Genomic DNA, 12,843 nt, shown 5'->3' on the forward strand with positions numbered 1-12,843 from the left:
CAGAGTCTGTGTTCATGTCAGCCCTTCTGTAACTTAGGGAATTGGCCTTTGAGTAATGTCTCAGTTCACGTGCATCCATCGAAGGCTCAAAAAGTAGAGAGAGCCAGGCTGCAAACACACAGCACATCATGGTCTGTGAGGATGGTTGGGCACAGGCACTCAGCCAGTTGCCATGGATAGCCACATAGCCCCAGAGAAGGTTTGACAGCATGTCCACTCTGGCTTCTCTGAGAAGCCTTAAAAATGCCTCCAAGAATCCCCCTTTCCCTCCTCCAAAGCCACAGGTATTCTTTATGATAGTCAGAGTGCGACAGAGAGGAGTAAACAGGGCCAGGGGCCCCAGCACCATCAAGTTGGAGCAGTTTGTCTCTTTCTCTCTTGGAGAGAACCCAGAGGCTGATCTGCATGGATTGAAGGCTCTGGATACACGTGGTGAGACAGAGTGAGTATGCTGGAAGGCTACGTGGCAGGAAACCTCTTCAAGGGCAGCAGCAGGGGATGTGTTTATAGAGACATTGCCTCTCAGCCCAGTGGATCTGCTTGAAGCATCATACTGCATACCTCAGTCCACTTCCCAGGGTAAGATGCAGCCCCATGTTCCCCTATGGTTCCTTATGACTGAATCTGTTCATGTGAACTGGAAGTCCTGAAACTCTGTTCCCGATGGGCAACCATTTCTCCATTTTCATCATCGGCCATGCTGCTGTCCAGATGCCAGGCTACTTTTTAAGTGCAAGGCTCAAGAGAATTTGATTTAGAAAGTATAACATAGCAGGCAGCTGCCTATTGTTTTGGCCTGGTCTGCCTGGCCCCTCAGCCAGCTTTCATCACCTTTTTAGGCCTGATTTGGGGTATCGCCTCTTCCAGGAAGCCTTCCATGATGCACCATTGCACTGTGCTACATGCAGTGTCCCTGGCTGCCCATCCCTGCTGCTCTCTGTCCTAACACTTCCACCACGGGACAGAGTTTTTGTCTGTCTGTCTTTGTAAGTGGTGTGTGGGGTGCTTTAGAAAAGATGGACAGCTTTGCTGATAGCAGCAAACCTATTATGTGTTGCATGCCAGCTGGAGTGGCTGGCTCTAAACAAACAGAGTCTTCACAGGCAGTTGCCTTCATCTTATGTCATGAAATGACTTCATAAACTAGTGAAGGTCATGAGGCTAATAAAAATATCAGCTCTAGTAAGAATGTGCGATTGGGATTGCCCCAGGTAGCCGCAGCCCCAGATTGTACTCATAATCACTGTTCTGACCCCGTGGGCCACCTGCTGTTGTCCTCAAGGCCAGTACAAAGCTTGGTACCTAGCAGATGCTCACTCAGCAAGTGTGGGCAGGCTGCAGTAGATGAGATTGCCTGCAGGACACTGTCAGGGGAGTCTGTCTTCCTGCTCCTGTAGACGGAGAGTATTGAGCTCCCCATCAACCTCCCCCTTCCTCCCCAAGCCAAGAGAGAGGTGCTCTGCTGCCAGACTTCTCTTGTACTGGGAGCTGCATCCAGGCTTTGCTCTGGGGCACAGGGAGACAAGAGGTCACTGTTGGTTACAATAGTTCTGTTTGGGCCTGAGAATGGGGAACATAAGATCTTCCGAGGGGAGAGTGCTTCCTTCACATATCCTCAGGGGAGAAACACGGAGGCATGGTTCATGCTCATGTGGCAGATGATGCAGGCCCTGGCATTACACAGGTTCTCAGCTAGCTCTCTGGCCACAGGTAGGCTCTTTGGCCTAGTCCCCAGAGAACCCTTGTGCTAGCCCTGTGACTGTGGCTGGCTCTGCACCCCCCATTCACTCCCAGACAGGGGCTCTTCTTCCTGAAGCTTAGACAGTCTTTTTATTTTGAGACCTTCTAAACATGATATTTTGATGATCCTTCAGTTCTCTGTGAAGGTGGAGGAAGAGATGTGCCATCCTTAGGGTGCTGAGCAGGTGCTTGACAAAGTAATACTTTGCTTCTCTGTTACCAAAGTTGGACAGAGGAAGGAAATCTGGAAAACATAAAAAAGTCATAAAGAAAATAAGAAGCTATCAGCTCACAGAACCATCTTGTTAATGTTTGATTGTTTCCTGGCTTTATTTCTAGACTGTGACTGTGCTCATACATATGTTGTTGGAATCATACATAGGTCTATCATGGGTTGTAATAGTTACCATGTCCAGCTCTCCTCTGTGCTCTGTAAGCTTTTATGTGCCAGCTATGCCTCTTGTCTTCTCGGCACTTCTGACACCAGGCTAATCCCCACCCCATCATCTACTAACACCAGGCTAAGTCTCCACCCCATCGTCTCTCTTGTTCTTTTGTTGAGACAGGGTCTCTACGTCCAAAGCTGGCTTCAAAATTGAGATCCTCCTGCCTTTGCCTCCGGAGTTCTGAGCATCTACAGGTGCCACCATATCCAGCTTGTCATCTCTTTTATTTTTAAAAACTTCTGCATTAAAATATAATTGATTGATAAATAAAAAGTATATATATATATATATATATATATATATATATATTCAAAGATACATCATGACTTAATTAAATATAAATAACTTAATACATTCCTCACCACCTGGATTTAGTATGTATTGGGGGAATGAAGACACTTCTCTTACCAAGTTTCTAGAAGACGACAGGCATTAGTTATAGCATTGCCACAGGGGGGTCCCAGAACTTTCCTATCTTGTGGTTTCCACAAGAGCTCCCTCACCTCACCCCAGCATGGCAGACTCTTGGTGTGCTCTGCTTGCATGTTGTCACAAATGGTAAGACCTCTTTTGTGTGCGTGTTCACAGGCATGCCTCTGTGTGTGTGCATGCTGGAGGCTAGAAAGTAATCTGGGATGTCATTCCTCAGCAGCTGTTCACCTTGATTTGTAAGACAGTGTCTTCTATTGCTGTGAGAAGACACCATGAACAAGGGAATTTATAAAGGAAGGTGTTTGGGGGCTTACTGTTTCAGAGGGTTAGTGTATGATCACCATAGTGAGGAACAAGAGGGCAAGCATGGTGCGGGAAGCTGAGAGCTGACATCTGAACACAGGCAAGAGGTAGAAAGAAAGGGAGACTGGGTCTCATATGGGCTTTTATAACCTCAAAACCCACTCCCAATGATACACCTCCTCTAACAAAGCCACACCTCCTCCAACAAGGCCATACCTACAAGGTTACACCTCCTTGTCCTTCCCAAATAATTCCAAACAGTTCCACTCACTAGGGAACAAGCATTCAGACACATGAGACTGTTGGGGCCATTCTAATTCAAGTCACCACACACAGTATCTCTCAGTGACTTAGAACTTGGCAAGAATGTCAGCCTGCTATTGTCACCACCCTCAAGCAGATTCTATAGATGTACTCCACCATACCCCACTTTTTTGTTTTTGTTTTTGTTTTTTGTTTTTTGTTTTTTGTTTTGGTACTTTGAGTCTTTCTGTACATCCTTCAAGCCATGGATTCACAAGGAATAGGCTTCTGCAGATTAGGATCCTCTTAGAGAGCATCCCCTGGCTGGAGCAGCCAGCCTTTCTGCTAAACAACACGCCTTGCTCTTTGTCCCTTGCTCACCCTTAGTAAGTTTTCTTCACCTGGTAATTTTTCATGGAGTGTTTAATACACACACTGTATATTGGTCTTGCCCTGAGTTGTTCACATTGGTGCTAGCAGCACGCGGGGTGACGTTGTATACTTCCAGCTTTGCCATGGTAATATCTACAGGATGTTCCTTTCTGCCTGGTGCCCATTTCCCTGATGTCTGTGTACTTCCCATCCTTCTTGTTATACTTGAGTGTATATGATAGAGCATATTTTCTAAAAGACCTAGAGAGTCTACATCAGATGCCTTCCCCCTCCCTGTGTCCATCATTTTGTACATCTGTAAGATGGCACTTGTCGCTGACAGTGACGCCTTGCCCTTCTACATGGGTTCTGGGCTTGAGTTAAGGTCTGTTTACTTAAGAAGCAAGTACTTTACTGACTGAGTCATCTCTTCAGCCTTTTGTTTTTCCCCTGTGCAGTCAACCATTGGCCTTGAGCTCAAGTCACCATGCCTCAACACAGACATTCAACACTACCCCTAGACCTTTGTTCTAAGCCAAACACCCCTCAGCTGATTTCCTGCATTCATATTCCTCACCTAGCTGGAGACACCATGTCCCTCCCCTCCAGTTCTTTCCCAGTTGAATTCATCAGGGTTCTTTGCACCTTTTTGGGCAGGCCAACTAATTTTCTGAGGCCAGGGGTGAAGTCTGGCTTAATTCTTTCTGGATCCCTAGTGCCTATCTATAAGGGGGATAGAAATAGCCATTTGGCTGTCTCTGAGCTAGTAATACCTGATTGCTACCAGGGAAAGAGACCTGATGTGAATCGGGTCTAAAAGGTAGGGAGGGCACATGACTGAAACACAGTGTTTTCAAATCTGGTCCCCTCCAAAGGTGAGCCAACAAGCCAGCAGGAAGACCACTCTTTGGGAACCATTGGCCAAGACATTCTGATGTGACATTCAGATGGTGCTGAGTGTCTATTTAGAGTATAGTGTGTAGAACTGGGCACTGCACTTCTCCCTCTGAGAGACTGTGCTGGCCCCTTCTACTTCCCAGGCCTCCTCTGTACCTCTGTCACAGACCTGTGGGATGGTGCTGGCAGTCCTCAGTAAATAACTAACATGTCTCCATCTCTTCCTCTTCTTGTCTCTCTCGCTTACATAACCCAGTGAACTGGAAAGTCATTTGTCCTGAGCTAAGTTGTTTATCTTCTGCAGCATTTGACGGTGATAATATCACTCCATCAGTGTGGTCCTATGGTAATTTGGGCATTTTGTTCTAGCACCAAGGACATTACAGTTAATAACACATGAAGCCATTTCATTAAAAGGAAAGTTGAGCGAGGATACATTAACATAGGCTGTGAACCAAAACACAAATCATCTTACTCATTGCCTATTAAGGAAATAAAATGTATTAGGAACCTCAAGCCGTTTTGAAGAGTGTCTAATGCCATCTGATTGTTTTGCATGTGAGAGCCCTCACATCAGTGTCAGCTGTCTCTGCTTTCCTCTGCATGAATATGGTGTGGCTCCCGGCCGTTCCTACATCAGGAGCTCTGAGCTTGGTCTCCTCTGCCCTTTGTATCATGTAATGGTGCTTACAAGTCTTACTTGTTTGTTCCTTGGCTTCACTTTAAAACAAAGAAAATCACTGAGCTTTAGAGAACTTCTTATGCAATATGTCTGGAGCCATATGCCATTGTCCACGAGTTCCAGGAAGTGAGAGTCAGACTTGCATTTTCTAAGAGAAACAAGACCTATGTTTCTCTGGACCTGTTTTTCGTGCTCTGGGCTTGGTAGTGTAGACCTGTCATCCCATATACTTGGGGGTGGGGGTGAGGAGGAGCTGAGGCAGGAAAATCACAAGTTCAAGGCCAGCCTGAACTACAGAATGAGATCTCTGAAAATAAGAAATGAAAGTAATGGCTGGGGTGTGCCACATTGGTTGCCACTTGCTTAGCATGGCTGAGGCCCCAAGCTAAATCCCCAGAACCAAGGAGAGGAAAGAACAACACCGTACAGGGCTAACATTTGCTTCTGGGGTCAGGACTTCATGTGGGGCAGAAGCTGAGTAACAAGGGAGGTGTTTAGTGGCTGCTAGCAAGCAGAGGCAGCATGGTGGTTTGCTTGCAAACCCACTGTTTATATTTGTGAATTCTTGTTGCATGTGGGCCAGACTCTATAGTCTATTCCTTGTCAGGGTTTACAGCAGCCATTAAGTTATCCCTAAGAGGTCCCCTTCCTGAAATAGCTCTCTGGTTTGGGAGTCTGGGTGTGTTGGTGACAGGGTTGTATAAATGCCTTGTTGGCCTGCAGCCAGCACAGAGGGTACCCCGCTCAGGCTGAGTCAGAGCCCAGTGTGCATCCTGGGTTTATTTTAGTGCTTGCAAACCCACCCAGGGGGGTCAGGTTCTGACCTCTGGTGTTACCAATGAGCTTTCTGCAAGCAGAGGGCACCTAGTATTGCCCTATCCACAGCAACGCTTTCTGTTTGTATTCTCTTGTATGCCTAGCATTTGACAATTAATTAGGCATGGTAATTACCTGCTTTAATTTCGTGATTGCACATCCTATAATTACCCCTAATTCTGTAATAGGGAAGTTCATGTACACAAAGGCAGTGGATGACGGAGGTGACAGGGCTTGCCATATCTGCAGCTGCCATTGCTCACTGTGCCTGTTAGGCATGGCATCTCAGGATCACCCAGTGAGGCCAGGCTCCACCCCATTCTGCAGGGGAAGGAACTGAGTTTCAGGGCGAGGGACCATGCTTTGTGTTAAAGTAAGTATACTGGGGAGCAGCTAGGATGGCCCAGGCCTTTCCTGTGTATAGCTTTGTGCTCCGTGTCTCTGCCAACCTGCCTGATGTCCCTCATACTTTGGGCTAATGAGTCCTGTGTTGTGCTTGGCAGGCATTTGACCTGGAACTTCTACCTGCCAAAATGAGCTTGCAGATCTTAAATCTCTTTCCCTGCCTATCCTGCCCTCATCCACTGTGTGTATGACCAGTTGTTCACTGAAAGGAACAACTGACACTTGACGGATGTGTTGATACAGGTACTGGATGACACCATTCTAAATCCTGAAGTCACTCAGCTCTCCCCACATCAGCATCACCCTCATTTACCAAACAGAAGTGACTTCACTTAAAAGAGGTGGAAGTGGGGTTCAGACCCAGTGTTTAGCATCCCTCTCAGGGCTGATCCAGCCGCACCTGTATGTGAGTGGGCATAGCCCAACCACTGCCCACAGTTTGAGTTGGACATCTAGGTCCTCGACAGGAGAAAGGCACGACTTGCTCAAATACACATCGTGCAGACCCTGTCTTCCTATTGATTTCTGCCCACATCTGTTGCGTGTCACCACTGCTCTCTGGTGGAGATGCAGGACACTTAGCACCATCCTTTGTGCTCAGGTGGGCAGCCTTGCTAAGGGTACCTAGCTCATGACAATAGTGACCACAATTTTTTCATAATAGCATAGTTTTGCCTCCCACATTTAGATCTGTGTACCCCAAGGATCACGTACAAGTGCATCCAACTCATCCCTACAGAGCAGGTGAATACTGGTGACATGTTACCACTGTGGGATATTATACATCCATGCCAAAGCACTATTGAGAGGGCATGTAGCAGCATGGATGCATCTCACATACATTATCTGAGAAGGGCCAGACATGGTGGGTTATATAAGCATGACCCCACTTATATGAAGTTCAAGAAAGAAGAGAAGAAATACAGGGGCACGCACAGCTCTGCAGATGAGTGGCACTGACAAGTGAGAAGTGTGAGGGAGCCCATGGCATTCTGCAGGCATTCTTGGTTTTAGAATTAGCATGTCTTCACTGCACAGAATGATAAGCTTCGCTCTGGCCTTTAATATATATGCGGTGGCAGATCCTTGATAGCATTTATTTGTGTCACCCTATGTTGTCCTTCCTCCTAGTGTCCATCTAGGTCCCTACTCTTCATAAATGGCCCCTCTTCTAGTTCCATGTCTGATGTGTGCATCTGTGTATGTGTGCCTGTGCGTGCATGTGTGTGTGTGTGTGTGTGTGTGTGTGTGTGTATACATGTGCGTGGCACATGTGAGTATGTTTAAAGTTAGATGCCCATGTGAAAGAAAACACACAGCATTTTTCTGAGTCTGACTTATTTCATTTAACACGATCTCCAGTTCTATTCATATTTCCACAAATGACATGATTTTATTCCTTACAGCTAAACAAAACTGAGTTTTTATAGTGATGATTTCATTATCCATTCAAATGTTAATGGGTTCTTGAAGTTGGTAGTGTCTTGGTAAACCAGAGTACATATATAATTATGTTGGTAGTGTGCTGGCTTTGGATCCTTTTGGTGTGTCCTCAGCTGGGTCATACATAGTTCTACCTGAGCTTCTGAGGGGTCTGCATCCTGCTTTGCATAGTGGCTGTAACAGTTTCTTATCAGTAGAAATGAGCAAAGCTATTCCGGGTCCCGTCTTAGACTGTGTTGTTTGTTCACTAGACGAGCCCCAGATCCTCTTATTTCCTCGAGGCCCAGTCCATGAAAGCACATGTTCTAGTCTGTGCTCACCAAAGGACTGAGGCCCACACCTCACGCCCTCAATTTACTGTTGCCTCCTTGTTCTGTATAGGCCTTTCTGGGGGTCGGGGGGGGGGAGTGATGGACTTCTGCAGTGAAGGGCTCTTAAGTCTGTACTTTCCTTTCAGGCAGTGGTCCTGATGCTGGCCCCAGCTATCTTATTTCTTTCTGCTGAACCGAGATGAGTGACTTTATCCATCGTTTAGAAGGGAACTTGGTTGTGTAGAAGAGACTGGTTTTTCATTCCACCAAGGAATCATTTTCTTTGTGGCTCAAGCTAAGGAAAGTTGAGCCAGTCAAACTTAATCTGGGTGGAAGAGTCCTTGAAAGTAATTATTTACACAATTAATTAATTAAACAAATGAATGAATGAATAACTCTTAACAGTTTTCAGCATGTACGCTCAGTTCTGGGGTATAGAATTCATGAGGGAATCATTTGCACCTCAGGTCTCCCAGGTTTGGTTGCCAAGCAGGCTGTTGGTCATCTGGAGGGGTTTGGTGACATTTGATTCTGTCAGATCAGATCCTTAGATCTGAGCAGAAAAGTGTGAATGAGGAGGTCACATCAGGGGCTTGTTAGCAAGGGCAAAACTTGGAAGTCACATCAAATGCTCAGGAAAAGGGCAAAGGGAGGTGCCTCTCCCTGCCTTCTCACTGCTAGTTTGTGGTTCCAGAGGCCCCTGTGAGCCCCTGCCCTTGCAGGGGAGTCCTGGGGGAGGAAACATGGGACACTGGGGAGAAGGCAGCTCTGGACTCAGATTCTCCCCCCCCACCCCACCTTTTTTCCTGGGCAACTGATGTTGCCTATCTGAGTCCATGTCTCTATCTGAAGATGGTATGCTCCCAGCTTCTGCCTTGCAGCTTAGCCTGAGGACAGAGGAGAGGCTTGTGACTGGGGCTGAGTGCTGAAGGTCCTGGGATTAGCTGGAGTGTGTCATTTCTGTTCAGCCTTGGGCCTCCCACTTGCTGACTTCTCAGAGGCTTATTTCTTTTAGAGTGGGAGTCACAGATCTGAGTGAGTCATCTACATCTGTGTGAGGTAGTGAGGTGAGCCTGTCATGGATGATCCATGGAGCCTTGGCACTTTCCCTGCTGTCCTGGCTATCACTGGCCTCCAGCTATAGTAACTGTGGGCACAAAAATGCACTCTGGATACCAGCAAAGGCAGGAGTGTGAACATGCTGCTCACAGCAGGAGTCAGCTCTGCCCTGCTGCTGTTGGCTCTCAAGCCCCTTGCCCCTGACTGCTGCCAGCCTGGTCTGGAAACGTGCAGGCAAGGTGTCAAGACAATGGCATCAAGGGTGGTTTGTGTTGTCTTTACTCTTGAGCGATCAGTAACTCAGGAGACAGAGGTCAGGCTTTAGGAATAGGGCCTGGCTTCAGAGTTAGGCATGTGTTTAAAGAATATAAGGATGCCTACCCAGCCTGCAGCTCCCGTCTGAGGTCTGCACTAGATATGCAGATTGCAGAGCTCTGGGTGGAAACATAGGGCCTATAGAACTGAGTGTGGCTTCCTGTAGGGGAGCAGGGACAGAAGCCAAGCATCCTTGTAGAAGGCTCAGGAAGAGCAGGGGAACAAGAAGCACACCTTGCTCCCACTGAGTAAAAAGAGTTGGCTTCTAAATGTACGTTATGAAGAATGCAGATTGTCACAGTAGAGAGGTTTGTCTACCCTGGTCTGTAAGGAGGTCTTGGGGATGCGGGGACCTTGCTATGTGAAGTATAATAGTCATTACACAGAGGCTTTGCCCTCTCTGTGACTCTTAGGTGGGGTATTTTAAAACACATCAGCTTGGAGCAGAGGCAGACAGAGCAGTGGGAGCTTTCTAAGTTTGAGGCTAGCCTGGTCTAATAGCAAGGTTCAGGCCAATAGCATGTGCTTAAGGAGACCTCCCATTTCTCAGGTTTCCTTGCCAAGTAGCTGTGTCCTGGAAGGTGCTGAACCCACAAACACAGCAGCATCTTGTGCATACCCTGGGCAGGGTCCCAGCTTGGCTGAGCTAAAGTTATGTCCCTGCATGTGCTTAGACTGCCCGGTGTTGACTTTCTGTTCCACCTACCAGACCCTTCGGTGGCCTGGAAGATATCAGCCTCACTCTTTTGCCCTAAGTCAGTTTCCTTAATGTGCACTGGTCAGTGTGACCCCAGACCTGTGGTACTTACAGAACTGGTGTCCATGGGGCAGCTTGTCAGGGCAATGCATGTGTGACGGGGAGCTGCAGCTCTGCTGTCACTCAGGCTGCTGTGGACACACTGTGCAGCTGGGCTCGTGTGACATGTGCCTCACTGAGTCCCTCCTGTGCCCACTGGTGCCCTCAGTGCCTGTCAGTGCCTAGTGGTGCGTGAAGCAGATGTGGGCCCTGTGTGGACAGAATGATGCGCCACCTACCTTTATGAGGGTGACATTAAGAGCTTGGGCTCAGCCTGTCTTCCTCTCTCCATCTTCGGCAGGTCTACATTCGGATAAAAGACGATGAGTGGAATGTGTATCGGAGGTACACCGAGTTCCGGGCGCTGCACCACCAGCTACAGAGTGCTTTCCCGCAAGTGAGGGCCTACAGTTTCCCACCCAAAAAGGCCATCGGAAACAAGGTATGCATCCAGGGGCCAGTTCATTGCTGTCATTTTTGTCTGCCCTTGAAGACTGTGCTCACCACAGGAAAACTGCAGTGTTAGGGAAAATCGAGACGGGAGCTACCCATGAGCCTCTGCCTCAGGGAAGGGCACTCTTCCTGTGGGTGGGCTCCCCCTATTTTGCCAGTGTAGCTTCCTATAAAGCGCCGGAGAGCTGGTGTGCTTAGCTCAGTGTGGGCTGTTCCCTTCCAGTAGGAAACACTTAATTATCACCCGTGTTGTATGAGTGCATCAGAGACAATTTGGATGTAGGCAGGCTTGCCTGTGGCCTGTAGAGAATATTCTTACAAACAGGTCAGTAAAGACTCAATGGGTGAACATGTTTGCTGCATCAGCTTGTCACACTGAACTAATGGTAAGGTGGAAGGTTTTCTGGCTTCCACGTGTGCGTGTGCACACACAAAAATGTATAATTTACAAAGTCAAAATAAGTTTTAGCATCCCTGTAATCCCAGCACCAGGGAGACAGCTCACTGGCTAACCAGACTAGCTTATTGGCTAGTTCCTGGTCAGTGAGAGACCCTGTCTAAAAATCAAAGTGGACCAAAGGTTGTGCTGTGGTATCTACACCCACATGCACATGTGTGCACACAAAGCCACACACACACACACACACTTACAGAAGCACATATATGCACTTAAACACATTTGCCAAACATGTGCACACCCCCCCAAATACAGCTGCACACACATGCACATATACACACACATACAAATGTGCATATATGTACATACAAACACAGAATAAATTGACATATTGGTTGGCCATGCCTGCTGACTGCTGTTCTGATTCAATATTTTTTCCCTAGTTTCAGTTACTGCTGTTGTTATACTCATTCACATGCATGAAGAGACCAGACTTTATCAGAGAAGTTTCTTTTATTGTGGCCACTTCTGTCATGAAGGTGGGATGGCCTCTATTGAAAATGTGTTACTGTTTAATCAGCATGTAAAAGGCCAGGTGAGACTGAAGAAGACAGAGCCAAGTCTGGACCCGGGGCAGCTGCTCAGTCACCTGTCCCAGCAGTTGGCCTCATCCCTGTCCTCCTGTTAGTGAGTGGAAACATTTGCCTACCTTGCCTTCACTTTGACATGCTGAGGGAGCTTGAAAACCACTGTGCCCACAGCCCACCCCTGGCTTCCTGGTTTAAATCTCCTGGGCACTAAAGGGTCACTAACTCCCTGGATAGTTCCACATCATAGTCATCAGAATCAGGTGACAGGATATTAAACAGCCAGTTGGACACTGACGTTCAGGATCCTTTGAGGACCTGAAAGCAACTGGGGACAATATTGACAGGAACCCCTTTCTAGGGCTGGCTCTCAGTGTGTGCTGCCAACCAGAATTGCTGTATTCTCAGCTCTTAGTCCTCATAAAGACAGAAGCCACGTTACTTTCACCCTTCATCTATCACATCTTCAGGTCTTTCCTTCTTGTGATGACAGTGGGCCATGCAGAAAACCTGCAGTGGTATCCCAACTGAAGATTCCTAAGTTAATGACATCTGCCAAGGCCATTCACCACAAAAGTTCTAGGAACTAGCTCCGCCTACCACACATCTTACATCACTAAGAGCATTCTCTGAGGCTGAAGCAGCCCCTTCTCCACCCCTGCTTCCACAGCAACCTCTTCCCCATTTTATAAGCCTTCACTGAGTTAAGTCTGCCAAGAGTGCCAGTCCCATGAGCCAACCTCGTCAACCGAGGCTCTGCACTGAAGAATGAGGCTTCTCAGTTCAGTCATTTAGAAAGAGCAGGTGGCAACCCTAGGTCTGTCCTGTGTGTAGTGGGGACTGGGAGTGGGTTTCCTCTTTGCAGTGGGCCTCTCCATGCAAGAGAAGCCTCCCATCTATAGTGGATCACCCATGGTCCCTCCATGCAGTGGAAGCCCCATCCCTGCCACACCCATTTCTGTAGAATAGACTCTTACTTATTTGTGCAGAAATGAACTTGAGGCTGAAGGACACCACCTTGCATAGCTTGGCTCACAGTAGAACAGCTGGGTGGCAACCAGATAGCCAGATCAGTTTCCTATAGACACATGGACCTGACAGCTGCCAGCTCCAGCCTCATCCCTGACATGCACCTTGTCATCATTC

General features: G+C 47.6%; 1 protein-coding gene across 9 annotated transcripts in view; it reads left to right on the top strand.

Moving 5' to 3' along the window:
• Snx29 (sorting nexin 29) overlaps positions 1-12,843 on the top strand; it is a 436,235-nt gene that overhangs the window by 381,492 nt on the left and 41,900 nt on the right. For all 9 annotated transcript variants that reach the window (XM_006522666.3, XM_030249321.1, XM_030249318.1 and 6 more), the window contains one exon: positions 10,562-10,702. In XM_006522666.3, coding sequence (XP_006522729.1) covers positions 10,562-10,702 — 141 coding nt within the window. The remainder of the gene's footprint in view (positions 1-10,561; positions 10,703-12,843) is intronic.

Source organism: Mus musculus, chromosome 16 (genome assembly GCF_000001635.26).
Source record: "Mus musculus strain C57BL/6J chromosome 16, GRCm38.p6 C57BL/6J".
NCBI lineage: Eukaryota > Metazoa > Chordata > Mammalia > Rodentia > Muridae > Mus > Mus musculus.